General features: G+C 52.9%; 8 protein-coding genes across 8 annotated transcripts; 4 read left to right on the top strand and 4 right to left on the bottom strand.

Moving 5' to 3' along the window:
* Positions 1-1044: 1044 nt before the first annotated feature.
* K489DRAFT_317323 (uncharacterized protein) lies at positions 1045-2292 on the top strand (the record flags this gene model as incomplete). The annotated part of the gene is made up of 1 exon (XM_033601230.1): positions 1045-2292. The coding sequence occupies one exon, from the start codon at positions 1045-1047 to the stop codon at positions 2290-2292; it is 1248 nt and encodes a 415-aa protein (XP_033460750.1).
* Positions 2293-3096: 804 nt separating this feature from the next.
* Positions 3097-6369, top strand: K489DRAFT_379701 (WD40 repeat-like protein). Its single transcript, XM_033604719.1, has one exon. The coding sequence runs from the start codon at positions 3195-3197 to the stop codon at positions 6060-6062; it is 2868 nt and encodes a 955-aa protein (XP_033460749.1). The 5' UTR covers positions 3097-3194; the 3' UTR covers positions 6063-6369.
* Positions 6370-6483: 114 nt separating this feature from the next.
* On the bottom strand, positions 6484-7695 carry K489DRAFT_355974 (uncharacterized protein; the record flags this gene model as incomplete). Its single annotated transcript, XM_033602530.1, has 3 exons — positions 6484-6972; positions 7051-7185; positions 7273-7695. 3 exons carry the CDS (start codon positions 7693-7695, stop codon positions 6484-6486), a joined length of 1047 nt encoding a protein of 348 aa, XP_033460748.1.
* Positions 7696-10734: 3039 nt separating this feature from the next.
* Positions 10735-12808, bottom strand: K489DRAFT_205439 (uncharacterized protein). Its single transcript, XM_033599616.1, has 3 exons — positions 12620-12808; positions 11430-12524; positions 10735-11348 (listed from the first exon to the last, which is right to left on the bottom strand). The coding sequence occupies exons 2-3, from the start codon at positions 12463-12465 to the stop codon at positions 10897-10899; spliced, it is 1488 nt and encodes a 495-aa protein (XP_033460747.1). The 5' UTR covers positions 12466-12524; positions 12620-12808; the 3' UTR covers positions 10735-10896.
* A 1541-nt stretch (positions 12809-14349) lies between these two features.
* Positions 14350-14886, top strand: K489DRAFT_370030 (uncharacterized protein; the record flags this gene model as incomplete). The annotated part of the gene is made up of 1 exon (XM_033603097.1): positions 14350-14886. One exon carries the CDS (start codon positions 14350-14352, stop codon positions 14884-14886), a length of 537 nt encoding a protein of 178 aa, XP_033460746.1.
* Positions 14887-15312: 426 nt separating this feature from the next.
* Positions 15313-15998, bottom strand: K489DRAFT_409519 (RNA polymerase Rpb6; the record flags this gene model as incomplete). The annotated part of the gene is made up of 4 exons (XM_033607593.1): positions 15313-15466; positions 15524-15746; positions 15816-15874; positions 15946-15998. The coding sequence occupies 4 exons, from the start codon at positions 15996-15998 to the stop codon at positions 15313-15315; spliced, it is 489 nt and encodes a 162-aa protein (XP_033460745.1).
* Positions 15999-16336: 338 nt separating this feature from the next.
* K489DRAFT_379697 (uncharacterized protein) lies at positions 16337-18346 on the top strand. The gene has a single exon (XM_033604718.1). The coding sequence runs from the start codon at positions 16400-16402 to the stop codon at positions 18200-18202; it is 1803 nt and encodes a 600-aa protein (XP_033460744.1). The 5' UTR covers positions 16337-16399; the 3' UTR covers positions 18203-18346.
* Positions 18347-18558: 212 nt separating this feature from the next.
* On the bottom strand, positions 18559-19653 carry K489DRAFT_388413 (uncharacterized protein; the record flags this gene model as incomplete). Its single annotated transcript, XM_033606415.1, has 1 exon — positions 18559-19653. One exon carries the CDS (start codon positions 19651-19653, stop codon positions 18559-18561), a length of 1095 nt encoding a protein of 364 aa, XP_033460743.1.
* Positions 19654-20029: the final 376 nt, after the last annotated feature.

Genomic DNA, 20029 nt, shown 5'->3' with positions numbered 1-20029 from the left:
AGCAATATTCAAGGTAAGAAGCGATTGTTACATCCTACATTACGAGATCACGTCGATGGGAGGATACGAGGGGCACTTGAGGATTGCAAGAGAAATGAGAAGACAGCATCTCACGATAACAGGAAGGTCTGACCTGCGCTGTTGGTCAGCCATCTGCTTGCTTCACCGTGGCATTCTGGATTGTGGCTCACTAGGACGCTTCATTCCTGCTCTCTTCTGTTTGCTCTATGTACGACATGAAAGGCGACATGACACGAGACCGTTCTCTTCACGATCCCATGTGATTATAAGCGCCTTTCGAGCTGTCGTTTCTCACCAACCCATTCCGAATTGAAGGCATACAGAGCTTTGATTTCACAAGAATGGTGCTCCTGCATTTCATGCCACAACCCCTACCCAGGTCTTGTCGGAAACATGACCTATATAACATCACATGCTGAGCTTCATGATTGTTACTCATCACCTTCACCACCACCCTACCAAGACACTTCGGCCAACATTCATGTGCCACCGAATCCATACAGATTGACGTGCCCCAATACAAAGCAACATCACATGCTAACCAGCTACAGCGGCATCGTCCAGCTTCATCTCGCAAGCTGCAAATTTGCATCCTGCGCAGACACAAACCATCTCGACTTCGACATAACCCGTGGAGGCGTTGACTCGCTTTCTGCAACCGAAGGCGTTTAGAACCCGCTGAGCCTCATTCTCATGTGCTCGGACGACCTTCAAACCTCTCATCACTCATCACCAGACTCATTCCGACGGGATAATTAAGAGTCGACTTGCTCCAGGGCTTGGTTATTCCGCCCTCACATTCTTTCATTTTCTGCTTTACTGAAATTAATCACGATCCTCGACGACTCGCCTACACTTTGGCAGCACCACTCTTTTTAATTACCGGCTTCCTGAACACCGACCATTCTTTTCATCAACTGACCTTTTTTGTCAATCCTGGAGAACTGACATACAAACCTCAAAGATTCGAAACCACAGCCAACCAAAATGGCATTCCAACTCCCATCCCAACAAACGCAGCAAATGCCAACAGAAGCGCAACCTGCGAAAAACTCCGCTCCCTTCGGCTACTGTGATTCTTACTTCGTGGAGAACCACGACGATGATAACGACGGAATCTTCGCACGGGCTGCCGCCGAGCGTGAACGGAACCGCAACGTCGCCCGTATACGACAAAAGGCCCTAGCCGAGGAGCTCTCACGTTCGACTGCTGAGGAGTACCAGGACGATGTCCTCGATCATATGGAACGTATTGAAATGGAGTCCATGCCGGACATTCATTCGATTGAGATCCAGACTGAGATTCAATGGTACATGCGACCCTACCTCCTGGATTTCCTCCTCGAAGCCCACCATGCATTCGGCCTTCTCCCTGAGACCCTCCACCTAGCTTGCAATTTGCTTGATCGATACTGCTCGCGTCGAGTCGTCTACAAGCGACACTACCAACTCGTCGGCTGCGCATCGCTCCTCATCGCTGCTAAGTATGGTGACAGGAAGGAGCGTGTTCCCACCATCCGGGAGCTGAGGTCGATGTGCTGCTCCCTCTATGACGACGACATGTTCACTCAGATGGAATGGCACGTTTTGCAGACTTTGAACTGGATCATTGGACATCCGACAATCACCGGCTTCTTGCAGCTGGCCCTGACGGAAGTAGCAGCTGATCCGGAGCTTGAGCATATGTGCTGGTACCTATCCGAATTGAGCCTCTACCACAAGGAGTTCATCTCTCTCCGACCATCAGTGATGGCGCGATCGTGTCTAGCTCTTGCCCGGTGCATTCTTTCTCGTCAGCAGCCTTGCTACGGCAGCTGGTCGGCACGCTATGACGCTCAGGTGGTGATCGGCCTTTCAAACCATCTATCCCACCCTTCACAAGCACTCGTCAGGAAATTTGGCACCCCACACTTGTCATCGGTCTCGACCACCATCGATTTGTTCCTTAAGCACCAAGCCATGCTTGCTCAAAGGGCTGCGCAGGCTTCGATGAACGAAATGAACCACATGGAGATTGATCATTCGTCTATGAATGGTTACCTCACCCCTCAGACACCCCAGAAGCCAGGCTACGGCCCAGGACCCGTCGGCATGCTAACACCTCCGATCACACCAGACAAGGACTATGCCAACATGGCTATGTACAACGCACACCAGGTCCCTGTGTCACGTCTGAGTGTCGCCACGCCCACACCACCGAACGTCGATCACATGCAACACACATTCGATGCTATTCCCAACTACATCCGTCAACCGCACTATGTGCAATGAAGTCCTGCATAACGAGTCGGTCCTTGGTTCAGACTCACTGACCCGAGGCCTTCTCAGCCGGAGCTTCCCGACTCTACATCTTCCTGCTCTGTTAACAGGTCATTTCTTTTCCCTGCCAGATTGATACTTGCCAAGCATCAGCAGCAAGCGTTGCATTTTTCCAGCGTTTTCATTTGTGTATTAGAGCGTTGTCCTGTTTCCTCACTCTGCTTTTCGTCCAATGGTCTGTCCATGCATCGCCCTTGATGGGCTCCATGGACAGCGTGTACTGGATATATCATACCTCGGGAGATCCGCATAGCCGGGAAAAGGGAATTGCGCCCAGAAAGCATCAGCATAATTTGAACTTTGCTTGAGGTGTGCGCTCATCAGAGAGAGACCCCAGATTGAAATGGAAGGAGTCGACAGGCGAGAGACATTCGACCTCGATGTTCGACTTCTTCCGCTTGTCCGCAGTGGTCTGCCGTTGCGGCGAGATTGCTTTGCGTGTGCTTGCTTCGGCTGGGGCGTGCTGCACAGCCAATTTTTCTTTTCTTTTTTGTAAGTAATATTATTGCTGGCGACACAGATACCCTCGATATACATATATTGCTTCATCCGTTCTGTGCCATTGTTGACGAAATCCGAATCATACTGCACCTGAACAGTATCATGTATCATCCTTACCTTCTCAGAAGCAGCTGACTTGGAAATTACATAAAAATAGAGCACGTGCCTCTGCCCGCGAGCCGGACTGTGCTCGCCGAAAGTCTCAAGACTAGGTGCAGAACAATGCGACGGAAATTTTCTAGGGTTCATTGATGAGAACAATTTCAATATCACTTATTCACAACGAAATAGCTTGGATACATTTTGCGACGATGTCTACCTCGACTTGAACCATATCTTGAAGAGTCGCTCTCATGGACGTTCACAGAGCTCGTTTCGTTCCGTTCCCGAGCTTTGCGGTCAGTGCTGTGGCATTCTCGCGGTCTTCTGATTCGGAAGACGAAGTCCAGCCGGATCTCAAGTTAGCGATTGGGCGACAAGATGGCTCAATAGAAATATGGAACCCTATATCTGGACGCTGGACACAAGAAATTGTACTACATGGGGACGATAGCAAAAGCGTGGACGGTCTGGTATGGATCCGGGGTGAGGACGAATCAAGAGATGGCATCGTCACATTGGGCCAACAACGGCTGTTCAGCATTTCCGGTTCGCCTGCGGTGACGGAATGGGATCTTACTCGAGCTGCGCCCAAAAAGCCATCTTCTGGCAACTTCAGCGAAGTATGGTGCTTCGCAGCTCAACCTCGCGCCTCGGCCGACGGTGGAAACGGCGAGGTAGCTGAATCGCAAGATTTGGTCGCTGGCTGCGCAGACGGAACGCTGGTCATCCTCTCAACCAAAGATGACGACCTCCAATTTCAGCGAGTACTCGCTCGTGTGAGCGGCAAGAAGACTCGTTGTTTGAGCGTCACTTATCAGCATCGGGATCGAGTTGTAGCAGGATTCACAGATGGCACTTTGAGAATCTATGACGCAAAGAAGGACACCTGCCTCCGCACAATGAGCTTAGGTGCGAGCCTGCCTGGTTCGCCCAAAAACATCTACGTGTGGCAAGTCAAGTGCCTGCCTACTGGCGATGTGGTCACCGGGGACTCGAGTGGCAACATTACCATCTGGAATGGGCGATCATATTCAATCTCTCAACGAATAACGGCACATGATACCGATTGCTTGGACATTGTCACCAGTTCAGATGGCAAATCAATATACTCAGGGAGCATCGAAGGTCGTGTCGCTGTGATAAGAAATTCTCCGAGCCTGTCGGGCAAGAATATGTGGACCAAGCAAAGTCATCGCAAGATACACGACGGCGATGTGAAGTGCATGACGGCGTTCGATGCAAAAGACATGAGCGTCATCGTCTCTGGAGGAAGCGACATGAAAGCTATTGTGACGCCTCTACGAGACTACGGTAGAGCCTCTAGTCATGCATTGCCGCATTTGCCACAGCGACCATCAGTGACAAGCGCGCGTCATGCTCGGTTGCTTGTGAGCTGGTGGGACAAGACTGTCAGCATCTGGCGCATGAGCCGCAAACCAGGATTGGAGCTAGATCCACAGCCTCCTCGCAAGCTCGTTGCCAAACTAACACTTGACACGAAAGCCGACATTGAAAGTGTCTGCATCACTGAGGATGGAAGGCTTCTGGCTGTTGCTACACGTGCTGAAGTCAAAGTTTTTCAGCTGAGAAAGAGACTCGACGATGCTGGACTCGCAATCCGCAAGGTTGATTTACCTCGTGATCTCGCATCACTGTCTTCGCATGTCGTCGCTTTCTCTCCTGATGGCAAATGGCTCGCGGCTGTTTCCGATTCCAACGACCTGCAAGTAGCTCGCATCGTTAATGATGCATCCAACTCGAAACGATTGCAAGTTCTGGATCAGGTCGTCGAACTAGAGAGACGCATGCAACCGGCGACCCAATCAAGAGGTTTTAACCAATACGATCGCACAGTAGTGCGTATAACATTCTCATCCGATAGCAACATTCTCGCAACAGCTGATTTAGCTGGATATATTGATTCATGGACGCTCGAAGGCCACGAAGATGCCGCAGCGCCGGCAGTAGGTAGCCTTGTAAGCAACAGCACGACAAAAGCTTCAGAGGAGTCCGATTCGGATAGCTCGGACGACGATGATGAGCCCGTTATCTTTTATGGTCAACATTGGATGGAAAATCCTCGGGGGCATTTGTTACCAAAGCTGGAGTCAGTGCCTCTAGTCTTCACTTTCCGCCCTCAGGTTCAATCGAAACTTGCAAATGGACAAGTAAATGGCGATGTCCACCATGGGTCGAACGGCCACTCATCTCATCAACTCACTCGTGATCCACAGCATCTCTTTGTCATGACAGCCAAGCACCAGATTCACGAATTTGACGTAGTAGCTGGTCACTCCAGCAGCTGGGGTCGCCGCAACCACGCAAGTATGCTTCCGACCGAATTCCGCAAACAACGCGATCGCGTCATGGGCTCACTATGGGATGTGACTCGAGACCACCAGCGATTATGGTTGTATGGCAATTCCTGGATGCTCATGCTCAATGTCGCGGGCGACCTCGCAACGCCCACTCTCGCGACCAAGTTCGATCTGCCATCGCACAATGTGTCCACCAGCAAGAGGCGCCCTAGCGGACGAGAAGATGCACCTGGGACCATCACAATCACCGCTGAATTTGAAGACACACCCAACAAACGTCGCCGCGTCGATGGCCCTTCCCGCCAGCCAGCCTATCGCGAGGGGCTCGCCGGCACAGCGAAACGATATGAAAAGGGCAATGTCACCACTTTCGACCTCGATGCTCGCGGAACTGCCGCTGCGCATGGTGGGCCCGATGAGGACGAAGAGGACGAGGCGGCCGGCGCCTTTGTTCGGGCGGCACAACTGCGCCGCGCGCAGCAAGAACCAAACGTCGACCGGGACCAGGACGACGACGAGGATGCGGACGATCACGATCAGGACGAGAATCACGTCAATGGCGATGGGCCACAGTCACGTGGCGCGCTCGTTAGCGTCGATCCATCCGCGCAGCAAGCGACATCCGATTGTCGGTTCTGGCATACGACTCGGTACCGGTCGATCCTCGGCGTCGTGCCTCTGGGCGACTTCGGCGTCGATGAAGCGGATGGAAGCATCGCCCAAGCGGGAGCTCTGGTAGGTGGAGACGAGGGTGTGCTCGAGGCGGTGGTGGTCGAGCGGCCGTTGGAGACGGTCCCGTAAGCTGATGGTCAACGGCTCTGGAGGAAGGGGGTATGGGTGAGAGACTCTGAAAAGAGCTGCTGAATGCTGATGCGAGCACCAATGTATGAGAAAACATGTACCATTCTGCTCGTCACTTCTGGCGATCATATCTTTGAGAGCGAGCTTCGCGTGGATTGCCCGGCGCATAGAAGAGGAGAACATCGATGAAGAGATGAAGAATGATTTTGATTGCTTTCCCGAAGTCATAAAAAATAGGCAAACGCCGTCGCTAAGTGCTAATCATGATGAGGTACCACACGAATAAAAATGACCAAATCCCCGACCAAGCTCAAGCTGTACGCTATGTCGCTGCTCTTTCTCACATCAAATGGGTATCCTCTCTACACACACACATGACATCCCTCATCTAAAGCTCAAGTCGGACAGCCCCGCTCACGGCTTAATGCGATCGGTACGGCTCATAGCTGGGGTTCGCCGCATGGGTGGGTTGCCAATTAGGCTGGGCGTAATGGCGAGCGGGCTGCGGCGAGGCACCGCCCATGGGCTGCGGGTAGCTCTGGAGCGGGACATGCTCGCTGGAGGCGTTGCCGAGATAGGGGCTGGCGACGCGCTGGTAGGAGCCGGAGCCGAGCTTCTCGGTGCCGCGGTAGCGGGCGGCGACGGCGCGCTCGTCGTCCTCGACCCACATGCCGCCCTTGTTGCTGCGGTGGTGCGGGTTGCTGCGGCCCGAGCAGCAGCAGATGCTGAACATCCAGAACAGCGTCGCGATCCAGATGAAGACGACGGCGAGCCAGGTCAGGGCGAGGGCGCGGCCGTTGAGGTCGAATTCGACACCGTAGGGGTTCAAGATGATCTTGAGGGCGCCGACGAGGGCGGCGAAAAGGAGGGTGCTGGAGAGGACGGCGCCGAAGGTGAAGATGGAGGAGAGCTATAAAGGGATACGAGGTCAGTGTTGATGTTCCTTGTGGGAATGTGTGTGATCGATGGGGAGAGGGGGTCAACTTACGACTGCGAAGATCCAGGTGAGCAAGCTACCCCATCGGCTGCAGATGGCAATCAGGCCGGCAGCGATGGTCACGGCGGTACACCAGAAAGCGACCTGGTAGGCGATAAACATCCACTTTGCCACAGTTCGGTATGCCTCCAAGGTCTTCTCGCCAGCATCACCAAGTAGCTTCTTCTCAAACTCCGCCGTCTTGTTCTTGTAGCTGTTGATGACCTTCTGCACGTCGTTGTTGCCAATAGGGGCTTGAGAGCCGGTGGTGGAGTTGGTCGCATTGAGCTGCCAGACATCGAGAGGGTCGAAGATGAAGCCCATCTGCTTCTCGGTACAGAAATCGGTATTGCCATCTGGGTTGCTGGCCTTGTCACCCTTGGAGGCAGTGCAGTAATTCCACAAGTGAATCTGGTAGAGCGGCGCAATGACCTTCTTCTCTTTGGCGTAGGTCAAGGCGGCAGTCAACTCGGTCGAATTGGCCAGCTTGGATGCTTTGGCGATGTCGAGGTTGGTGAAATTGGCCTGGGCGAAGTAGTATCCGTTCAGGTTGGGTGACGACCAGCCGGATAATTGGATGAGGATCAAGCAGACGAATGACGCAAGGGTGAATAGCATCGGCGTGAAGATACACGCGACACGTCCGGCGGCGGGCATGATTGCAGGTGGTGGTGGTGGTACCGACCAAGGAATGCGACTCGGTTGACGGAAGTGATTCTTGTCGCAAACGTCGTGTGACGAGAGGTGGGCTGCGTCAACAGGGAGTGAGTGCCCAGGTAAGATTGCAGTCCGATAGACTTTGGCCCTGAAAGCCGTTGGCAGCTAGTCGGAGATCTAGTCGTTAAGTCCGTATGAAGTCGTGAATTCGTGATGAAGTTCGATAGAACAACAGCAATGTCGACGAAGGTGATCGGACGTCGAGGTTGTTCGTCAAATTGATGTCGAGGGTGGATAAGGCAAGGGAGAAGAATAAAGAGGCCGGGTCAAGTAGAGCCAAGATGATCGGCCAGATATATGTTGGAGGATGCGACGATGGCGGAGGAGCGAACGTCTAGCCACCACCGAACGGACCACGAGAATGCGGCGTCGAGATGAAAAGATTCCAAAAATGGCCCAACACAGCCTGTGTGTTGTACGTGCCGCGAAGGTGCAGGAGGATGGCGGTGGGGTTGAACGGGTCGTGATGGACGAGTGCGTGGTGGTTGGGTGATAGCAATTGGCTTCCCGTTTCAAAAGTCAAGAGGCACAGTTCAATCGATGGATGGATGGATGGATGGAGGAGGGATCCTTGCGGGAGGTGTTGTGACAACGATGATAATTTAACAGGCGGCTTCGGGTCGCAGCAAACTATCGGGCGGTGATATCCTGTGTTGAATGTGCGCGAAGAGAATACTATTATCTATTTATTGATTTATTAATCATTTACTAGCTGTCAGGATATTTCGAAGGTGGCAGTGGATCGTCAAACAAGCGGAGGCAAAGGCAGAAGAAAACGAGGCTGTCGTGCCCGGGCTGCTGCGCCTCTGCCACGACACACGCCTCGATATGCACGACGTTGCACCGGCCGCAACGCACAACCAACAGAGGCGAAGGGAACGGGTCACAACTAATGTATGTCTTTCTTTCTCTATCTCTTGAATCCATATGCACTACGAGACCAACGGAAGCCTTTGGAGAACACTGGGCGAACTACTGTAGCGGACTGCATTTCGCATGCAGTGGACAGAAACCAGAACACCTGCAGTTTCCAGTATTTCCATCACATACAGTCGGTCAACAGCTGCCTACCTCTGGGTACTGTACTGCTCGTAGGTCGGGGAACATGTCAACAGCATAATCGCTCATGCACCTCCAGCATCCCTATCCCTACCCAGCCGTCGGTCGTCGGCCGGCAGCCTTACCTTACCGACCCAGGGTTTTCGGTCCATGTCAGATCTTTTACAGCTCTTCGTTCAGTTCTCGGTTCATGCCCAGTCGTAGATTCATCATCAATTACGACAGCAGACCACGAGAGATGCTCAAAGGTGTGTCCCATGGGTATGGACGGGCCTCTGCATCTCGACTGCACATTGCCTGTATTGGATCGTCGTAACGAGTGGCAGACTGGTCCCCATGATGTGCCTTTGCATGTCCTCATATTGTTCTGTCTCTCGGGTTGAGAATGATTTACGCCGCAGACGTGCAGGTGGTAACATAGCGCATCTCCGAGCAAAGGCCATGCGCCGAACATCTGACTGAAACGAACGCAGATCTGAACGAGAAATCCCCCATCATGAATATTGGGCAAAACCATGGCAGCGCTGGAGATGCCCAGATAAAAGGTGGACATGCGGAAAGTCTCCGGCATGTCCCTTCACTATTAATAGCTCAATGCGACGAACTGCGCCGCCCGCTGACCGGTCCTTGAGTCCGCATCAGACCTAAACGGGCTTAGCTCGAGGTTTCAGATTCAGCCCCTCCGCCAGAGATGAAGCGATTGCCAACCCTAGCAAGCATCGGGGAAGCACGCAATCCGCCTTGCACGTGAGACACCCCCAGGCTTGAACCACGTCCCTCAAGTCCCTGCTCAAGTGACCTCGGATGTCATAGGACGCGTGGCCCGGTCAGTCAGGCTTGACTTGGCGCTTTCCCGATCTGGTCTGCGCGCGAATTATTAGGGTTGTGCTTGGGGCTATATGTTCCCCTGGTATATCGACAACAAATCTTGATATTGGAGATGGACATGGAGAGGAGATGGACTTCGTTTGAGCCGTCAAGTCTCGGTTGCAACTCGACTGATCAGGGGCATTCGACAAATGTGACCGAAAATTCGGCCTGGGTATTGGTCGGACGTATCTTGCCATATCATGGTGAGTAGTGTATTGTCACTGGATGTATCGTTGGCAAGCAAGCGATTCATGTTGTGTCAGTCACATGCAAATGAACAGTCATAAGGCGCAAATACGACAGACAGGAGCGAACAACTTTCAATTCTGATCAAGTATCATTCTAGACGATGCGCCATACCCAAGCGATGCAACGGGAACGGATTTCCGCGCGGCCCAGTTAACACCGCCGTGTCCCAGAACTCGCCACTGTAAAGAGGTACATGAAAGATTCAAAGAAAAACTCCCGCAGCAAGATATATGGACGCCAGTCTGTGGTCAATGCCGCCAAATTTGCTCCCGCCATCGTGTTCATATCCTGCCATTACCCATCGAACACATCGCTGAGCCCACGATATGATCTCATCCGAGCATCTATAATGCGATGAAATCCCCTTGATCGACGGTAGGTGAGCCACCGTTGATCCACAATTTAGGAAAAGCCTCATCGAGAGGCAAAGTAACAGAGAAGAAAAAGAGGAAAGCCGACGTCTAGTCAAGTCCCCAACGAGAGGAGGAAGAGTTCGTACAAAAAAAAAGACGCAGGAGATGAGGTTGAGTGTAGCTCAACACATGAAGTATTGTTGTTGTGGTTGTCGTCGTCGTCGAAGACGAAGTGAGCATGGATCGTCCTTGCTCAGACGTCCCGACAACGGTTGTACGTGCGGCGGAGGTGACCGCAGAGGTGAAGTGAATGATGGTCTCGCGCCACTGCCGACAACAGCGGCACGCGGTACAGTGGAAGCAACGACTGACGATTGTGCTGAAGTACCGCCGTGCGTAAAGCTTATGTTGATTGTGGTGAGCCTCAACGGAACCTGATGCCGATAACGTTGAGTCTGTGCGTCAAATCGGTCCGGCACTGCATGGAACGTGCAGAACGGATTGCTCTTGGTGGATGCCGTTTTCCCGGTATGCGTCGGGATGATCGGTGAACACAAGAGGATGCAATGAAGTGAATCGAGTCGTGGTGAAATCACCGCTGATGCCAATGTCAGTCTTGTGGGGGCTGCTGCTGTTGCTGCTGTTGCTGCTGCGCGACGTATGCCCTGCGAGCGTCGATTCCACCCTGGCGGCGCTCCGCAGCTTTCTGCGCGTCTGCATCGACGCGGGTGTTGGTAGCGACGACACCTTCCATGGGAGAGGCGCCAGGCGTGTACGCGGCCGTTGAGATTCGGGCCACGTTCCGCGCCAGCGTCTCAATGATGATCTTGCGCAGCTCGGCATCCTCGCGCATCTCCTCGGCATTGAGACGGAAGCGATCCTGCTTGTCGAGGTCGCGACGGCGCAGGGCCTTGATCTCAGCAAGAATGTGCTGCAATTGAGCTTCAGTCGAGCGTTGTCGTGGAAGGGCGTGCGCAATCGGATCCCGAACGTAACGGCGGGTGACATCCTGACAGCCGTCGGCCGAGAAAGCAATACAATATGCGATCTGTCGTTTCCAGCCTATCATCGAGAAAATAATAGTCAGCATGACCGCGACAAAGTATAAAGTCAACGTGGTGTAACACATGAGACGAGACGTACCTTCAGTGTAGAGCAGGGGCTGATCCCACACACCCTCGCAACAGTCCACATGGACCCATCGCTTGCGATGAGTACTGTAAACCTCCGTCCAGACGTGATCTTCAGAGTTCCAAACCCATCGCACCCGACTGCCGATCGCACGGCAAAGCATGCTGAAGCAATTTGCCCATTCACCCACCCGGCCTCGTCGAGTCTGCAGCAGAACGAAGGCATCGTTGTAACGGGGAAATCGCTCAAAGGACTGGCACAACTGATTGCTGCACTGGTATAGCTCGACTCGGTTGGCACCACGGGCAGATTCGTCAGGCAATGGGGCCACCATTCCCTGCGCGATTGTGACGGACCGGCAGGTTGCGCATTTGGGATTGTCCACCCACTCGAAGAACTCCGCCTTGAACCACTTCATCAGCGCTCGAACCACACAATCTTGGTAACCCCAGGCCGCGCGAATGTTGTCTCCGAGGGACGCGGCCTCTGCGAGGTAAGTGTCTGCCTCCTCCTGCGCCTCATCGTAGATACGCTGCAACGGCAGAGTGCGCATTGCCTCGTCCAGAAGTCCCGGATTCTCCCATTTGGTAGGAATGTTCGACAGCGACATCAACAAGCTACGGAATCGAATCGACTTGTTGTCGTCAGGCGCGGTAGGAACCATAGGCATGTGTCGCAATGAAGAATATGAGGGCGGTGGCGGCGTCGAAGTCGCAACCGCAGTGATGGCATGCGGAATTGGCGTCTTTGAATCATCTCGTGGAGGGAGCGCTGGCGGGCCCTGTGGTAGCGGCTGCTGAGTGGATAGATCTGACGTCGTAGGCCGTGACGTGGTTGATGATTGATTCGGACGAACGACGAGCTCAGCCGGCCTTCGTCGAGAATTCTTCCTCAAAGATCCAGGACGCCCGCTCAGCTCATTCATGCGCTTTGTCGATAGAGTGCGTCGGAATTGAGCAGTGAGATCTGCTGCCCATCCGTCCGGTAATGGCTGTGCTGATCGAGGGACTGGCTTTCGGCGTGGCACTCCATTGTTGGAGTCAGCCATGTTTGCAGATGACTGAGGGCAATGCCCTTTGCGACGTCGACTTCGGATATGATGCGAATCTCCTTGCTGTTCAGTAGGATGTTTGTCCTGGGTTGTCGGATTGCTGAGAGAGGGAAATCGAAAACGGCGGGAGTGATGAATGTGAACGTCCTACCAAGCCCTGCACTGCCACGACACAGCGCGCGGTGACGTTTGGCGCGGAGAATGCACCTGAGACAAGACTCGAATGAAGAGACTCTGGAAGTTGTATATCGCTGCGCGGTGGGTTCCAACGTTCAGACGGTGACTTGCCAGCCGATGGTATATGCGAGAGAGGGAACAGGGAATGTTTCAACGGATAATTTGCAGTCGTGGTGGTATGGTGAATGGGTCTAGGCGATGTTCTCTGGTGAGGGAATAGAATAGCGGGCAAGCGATAGAGGCAGTGGGCTCGTTCCGCCGCTGTACATACGGTCCTGGACTATGCTGTACTCCTCCAGGGCTCTTGCCAAGCCGAGAATCGTCAGCAAAAACAGCCCTGGACGTGCCAAACGTGTGAGATCCTGGCCGCGTAACCTCTAATTTAGGAGGCGATCGATTCGTGGACGCGCGTCAGCCCTCCCTCACTTTCCTCCTACCTCCCCCAAGCAGCCAGGGACCCACCTCCTTCTCCCATAGCACACTGCACTCCAGCTTCTCGACATACTGACATCTCCGCCCATTGTTGTAGAAATTTTCCCTCGAATCACGAATTTCCACTAATTCAAAGACGCATTCAACGGCTAAAATACAAATCAGAACGTGCTCCTTACTGTGCGAAGGTCTGCAATGTTTTGCGTTTGTCCTGGTCGCAAGGTTTGACGGCATCGTCTTCCAGATCTCTTCCGACTAGCCTAGAGCGAGATCTCCAAGACCCTGCCTGATGTAAATGCTCTGTTCGACTGCAATTGAACTCAAGTACCCACTGGATCTGACCCGTGCGATGTGCAGTGGTCCCTAGATTCGCCGCAGCACGCGCAGGTACAGAGAGTCGTCGTGGTCCAACTGTGACTGCTGATCGCCCTCGGTATCATGTGCAGTGCGTGACTGGCTCTAGAATCCGGCTGTTGCCAACGTGCCCGGGCCAGGTCGGAGAAGGTCTGTCCTCAAAGATGTTATCGCCCATGGCCGTGGTTAGGATGAACGCGCAATCATGGCCGCTCGATCGATATCATCTCACTAGGGTGCTGTAGCGAAGTTTTCGGTTTCGATGTGACCGCCGCGCATCTGGTGAGCTTGGTATCCATTTGCGATGTCTGCGCCGAACGGACGGTTACGCAAGCTTGATGACGAATATCTCGGGGGAAGGCTTGAATCCTGCTCCGGGTAAAAATCAATGGAGTGCCGCTATTCGGGGTAACACTCTGTGTGCCCACCCACCTGGGCACATGGGTAGATATGTACAAGACAGTACAACACAATACCAGCGCCATATATTCACGCCGGTGATTCAATGCAACGTTATCTCTGCCGGGTTTGGGACCGCCGTACTTCATACCATACTTCTATATGCATCACACGAATCGCTGTCATGGATCCGCTCGCTCGAACACGATGATCATCATCGCTTGATGATCGTCGTTGGGTTGGCCGTAAAGCTGCCGGCTATCCGAGAAGTGCCCATTCTTCATCATGCCATCGTCAAGAGGTCTGCACTGTATGAGGAGTGTAGCGGTGCGTAGCATTTTCGTTCAGTGCGTGTCATCAGGATCAGAGATGCATTGTCACGAGGAACGGCGTCCTGTCAGTCTCGAGCTTTTCCTACGCGCGGCCAGCACGTGCTACGGTCCACGCCGGATTTTGTTTTCCGTGCCTGCGAGGATGCTTCGCCATCGTTGAATAATATAAATTGAAGGGAAGTACTACATGAGTGATCAAGGTGACGAGATCTCTATCAATGGCGGATGCGTAAAACGCTTGCACATCTGGGCAAGCTTGGCTCATCGTTCGACGAACTCTATCACAGGGGAACTAAGTTCTCGAGAGACGGACCATTATGACCGACGCAAACACGGTGCCAGCTTGACGCTGTACAGAGGACTCTCATCTTCAACTTCACCATCGGCTATGTCTGCCCATGCGGGCATTAAACATATTCTCCGAGTGGTGTCATGCTCCATCTCTTGGGCCACACTGCCCGTGTTCCTCGGTGATCATCCAACGTTTCCCGGGACCGGTGTGCCTGTCCGCGTGTACCCTTCTCACTTCCGAGCGTACGTTACTCTTGATGTCGTTGCCCAGACTCTCAACGTTCAGATGATGGAAAGTTCCCGTTTGTGCAGTAGCATGAAATTGAATCCTGTAAGACTCCCAGAATTCAGACCATTGCATAATGACAAATGCCACAACGTTTGCTTGACACTAACGCGTGCGTGTTCACCTTCGTGCCAAGCTATCAAGTGATTGCAAGCTCGTCGTCGTGTGATAGTTTCGTTGCGATGATTAATGGTGATGTCCCCGACATCGAAGCCTCCCGTGAAGGATGCCGCTTCTTGTCAATGACCACACCTCCCTTCGTGACTCGCTTGTTTGGTGATTGCCCCTCATTGCTGATGACGATAGATATGCGCCGCGCGTCTTCGACACCGCCTTGGACACACTCGACTATGTGACCTCAGAAGACTCCTCCTGGCGACTTTCCTCGATCCTTTCCGGATTCCCGAAGCTGGAACATGTCGCGGCCTGTGCAATCACGCTGAAAATTGATCCGACACTCATTCCCAGAACGCCATCGCCATAAATCATAAGATTGTTGTAACATTACGCCCATCCAGCACTTCCAGTCCAGAACCTCTCTCCCTTGTTTGCGTTGAACTGCCAGCTTACTGACTAGAGTAATTCTTCGCACGTCCAGTCCTCGTAAAAGCCGTCGGGCAGGTAACGCCTGATGACTAGAGGAATCTTCTTTTCGCGCAGTTCTTTGAGCGCGATTTGCAAGGGATCCGTCTCCGATTCGACGTCAACAAGCACAGGAGCGCCCATGCTACGTGATCGTTAGCATACTCCATAATTGGGGCCTCCATAGACCGAACCTCCGTACCTTATCTGCAATGCTCGCGTGCCCAAGACACGAGCCCGCTCGTACTTGGTCATGTATGGTGTTGTGATTCTGTTTTCTGATGCAATCTTCTTGCTCTTGACTCCTTTCACTGTATTCAGTCCGGGCTCCCCACTGGTGACGACATTGTTCTGAGCGTGCTCGTTGTAGTCCGTTGCATCGGTGTGAAGATTTCCATTTGCCTGGTTTGCATCGCCTTCCGCGACTAGATGTCAAGGTGTTAAAAAGTCCATGATTGCTGAATGGTCTCAAATGCGCCCCCTTCAGTGCTCACCTGCGTCTTCGTAGTTCTCCTCGTAGTCCGCTTCATCTACGAGATTGCCCTCGTCATATCTGCAGCGCACCCAATCTGGTCAGTGTCTTGAACCAAGGACTGAGCCTTCAACGCGACCAATGTCACTAACTCTCCGGCTCCGTAATCCTGCATATCATCGTCACCACCGCCATAGTCGGACATTTTGCGCTACAGTGGATGAAGAAACGTAATTTGAGAAATTCTCTGTAGTGAGTATAAGTTGATCGCGTCTCGGAGTATGCTGAGCTCGTCGTTGCGCGATAGATCCCTGGGGCACTGTATCGTCAATTCGCAGCGATGAAAAGGAAGACGCGACAAGCTGCAAATTTTGGATGCTGCTCGAGTTTGAGCCATACCACAAGCCACACATCCATATGGCACGAACTCGGGTGGCTGTGCTTGCCCTATTTGAGCGCGTCAGGGTCGTAGCCGCAGGTGCTTCTCCATGTGTGTGCCAAGATTTCACGGATTTTGTGATAGCCCTGAGCGCGATAAGACAGTTGAGAAATATTTCTGACACCCGTGGACCTGAAAGTTCGAAGCAAGCAACCAGCAGCGTCAAGATGTCGACGTATGCGAGGACTAAGCGGAAGGCTTCCTTTGATAATGACAGTAATCAGAATTTCAACTGGGGATCTTCGCCTGCGAGGTCTAAAAAAGCACGACTTGAAGACGACGACAGCCAATCCGATTATGCCAGTTCTACAGCTCCGACGTTTTCCATGACCGATCGCTTCACCCTTGCAGGCACACAGACGCCGCTCACCGAGTCTTCCATTTCACGCCGCAAAACAAAACCTCGCGAGAAGAGGTTCGCCTGTTCCTGGACCGGATGTGGGAAAGTCTTCGACAGGCCAATCCGCCTGCAAGCGCATTTCAATACACATACAGGCGAGCGGCCTCACCCATGCCCACATGACGGTTGCGATAAAGCGTTCTTCAAATCTAGCCATTTGAAGGCCCATATCTCGGAAAAACATAATGCAGATCGAAGTTATGTCTGCAGCTTCGCAGTCTACGGAAGAGATGGAGAGCTAGTGGCTTGCGGGCGTGCCTTTCCCACCAGCACGAAGCTTAATAGACACATTGCGCAGCATGAAGACAGGGAAGAGACAACATGTAGCTGGGCGGGCTGCGGACAAGTGTTTCGGAAGCAAGAGACGCTGCAGCGACACATCAAAAAGGATCATCTACACGAGTTGCCCTACCTTTGCACTCACGAAACTGCCGATGAAGGTGCATGCGGACAATCATTCAGAACCCCCGGTCTTCTTAAATCTCATGTAGCGCACGACCATCGTGCGAGAAAGTACATTTGTGAGATTTGCACTGCTGTCGGTTCTGCAGATACTGTGCCTGAGGAAATCGCTGTCGCAAACGATCTAGACGACGCCTTTCTACCTCAACAAGCTGACGAAAAGATGGATGGAAATGGTATCACAGCACGATCGTATCCTTCCGAAGAGAAAGCAAAGGGCTCGGGAGATCTTTCTGCGGTGACTTTTGCGACGTTTGCAGATCTCCAGCTACACAACCGGATCGTACACCCTCCTACTTGTACAGAATGTGGCAAGCAATGTAAAAGCAACAAGGATTTGAAAGCTCACATTGAAATTTATCACGCCCCATTGGCAACAAGTACGACAGACGTTCAAGTCAAAGATCTTCTCTGCCCGATAGTCGGGTGCCCGCGAGCCGTGCCTGGCCACGGTTTCACCCGGAAAGGTAACTTGGATGTCCACGTCAAGAATGTACACGCGGGCGAGAAGGCGTTCGTCTGCGGCACCCACGACCTCTCGAACACTCCCAAGGTGGCTGGATGGAACGGCATCGGATGCCAGCTGGCCCTAGGAACCAAACAAGCATTGGTTGCACATGTTCGGACGCAGCATCTCGGCCTGGATGCTGCAACTGGCGTCAAGACCGGCCTGCAAAAGAGCGACAATTCCAAGAAAGGCCGACCTCGTAAATTGCCTGGCGACGAATCGGGCTCAACAGCAATGGACGTTGATAACCAAGCGTCACTCCCCCACCGCTCCTCTGCGCCACAGGTCAGTACTACCATGGCCATGTTGACCGGAGCCGGTTACGAAGTTCTACGACCGATCCCTTGTCTCGTGGCTGCGTCACGGCAGTGTCAAATGCGCTTCACCCGGGAGTGTGATCTCGCGGTGCACATGGAGTTGACGCATGGTTGGCAAGTGGATGATATCGAGGAGGCATTGGCTGGCGGCGCGACTGCACTAGCTGCGGCTGCGCAAGTAACCCGTGACATGTCGGTCACGTCGGACCATATCATGGTTGACGCACCAATGCAGGAATATGAATTCGTCCATGTTTTGGACCCGCAGCTCGAAGCGGCCTGATTTCAGGTCATGTATAAGATCATGATGATTATGAAGGATAGAAACGAAGAACAATGGGAAATGTTGGAAGTATGACCGGGATAATCTTCCTGGCCTCTGTATTTCGTGATCTCATCGGGTACTTTGTCATCCAGTCCCTTTCTATGTCTATATATTGTGCATGGCGGGAGACTTTCGTGTCAACGTTGTATCGTGAAAAGTCCACACGTGAGTGAACGACAGGAATGAAAACAACCATGTAGAAACTCGTGGGCGAGTGGACTCCAGCCACTCATCTTCCCAAACGCCCGCTAGAAGCTCGAAAACCACAGAGACCGAGAACTAAGGGAGCAGCAACAAACACGATTCGCGTAGGTTCATGGTCGGTAGTCAGCCTTCAAATGGATGAACTCCTCGAATGGAATGCCACGCATGCGCATTTCCGTGCTACCGGGGTAGGCCGGTTCGTAGACAGCCGGCTCGAATGAGTTCTCGCCGTAAACTGAAATGAGGCGGCGCCAGTAGCATGAAGTCGCTGTCGGAGCTAGATATCGCTCGCGGAAGATACGTACTGACTCATCAGCAACACGTTGGGCATCCTGTGGTCGCGCGAGGTACCACTGCACAGTTTCCGAAAGGTCAGACCAGTCGCGGCGTACCGCGACGTAGTTCTGCTGCGGACCATCGGCGGTCAGGAGATGGGTGTAGTGGGTACGCCATTCAAGATCATGAATGACGGGCAGACTGCCACAGTTGAGCAGGAATGTGAGACGGCTTGAGTAGCTTCGGCCTTCAGTATGCAGGATAGCAGCGTAGCGGCAGAGCTCCTCGATGCTGAGTTGATCGTCCTTCGAATCGTCATCGACGACAGCGGTATCAGCCCAGGTTTGATCGTTGGTCGCGGCAAGAAGAGATTTACGGATGGGCTCATTGCTCCACGTCACGCCTCGCCAAACGGCCTGTTGCCTCTTATCTGTGATTGGAGCATCCGCAGCAGCAGCACGTCGCTGAATGTCTGTAAAAGCACCCGCAGGAAGGGTCGAACTATGCAGGTTGAAGTCTGGGATAAGCCAATGTCGCTCATGTGCAGAATCATTGATCCGAGAGGCCAGAGTCCAAACAGTGTGATTCGTATCTTGGGGAATAAAAGAAATGTCATCCAGAACAATGGCCGCCTCGACATTAGGCAAGCGTTCACCACGTGCAGTTGCTGCCCACAACGCATGCTGAATCTGGCTGAGAGTGGCGAGTGTTCGCGGCCGATATGCATCATCTCGGAACGTGTTGCATGTTTCAAGGATACGGAGTTCATTATCCATGATTAGTATTTTGAGGGCGCCCGATGAACGCCAGCTGAGATCTACATCCTCGAAGCCAATCTTGTGGTTGCGGTCCTGCCAGAATGAGCTGGCTCGAACGAGTTCATGATATAGATTGGGATACTCTTGCTGACACTGGTCTGTGGAAAGCATGAGGTTGTCATTGATATTCTGACCGCTCACCACCGAGCGAGCGGCAAAAGTGGGCGTTTCGAAAGTCTCAACTCGCGGACCATCACGAGAGATGATGTATGCCAGTTGAAAAAATGATAGAGCCGCCAAGGCTATGGTAGCTCTCCTCCAGGAGATGCTTGCTCCCGACCCTCCTCGGTATAGTGCTGGCATTGTGGCATTCATTCAGCCAACGAGCGTCTGTAAGCAACTGTCACGAGCTCATCTCGAACCAAGGCTTTTGCGGGCAGAACAAAATTTGGTATAGATTGCACTCAAGATCAATCTTGGTAGGACTAGCGATGAGGTCGGCGAATGCGGAAGAGCTCAACGGACGAGAACGATAGCGAAATGATTT

This window comes from Dissoconium aciculare, assembly GCF_010015565.1.
Source record: "Dissoconium aciculare CBS 342.82 unplaced genomic scaffold K489scaffold_5, whole genome shotgun sequence".
NCBI lineage: Eukaryota > Fungi > Ascomycota > Dothideomycetes > Mycosphaerellales > Dissoconiaceae > Dissoconium > Dissoconium aciculare.
The sequence above is the reverse complement of the archived record's forward strand: the minus strand, read 5'-3'. Positions and strand labels throughout refer to the sequence as shown.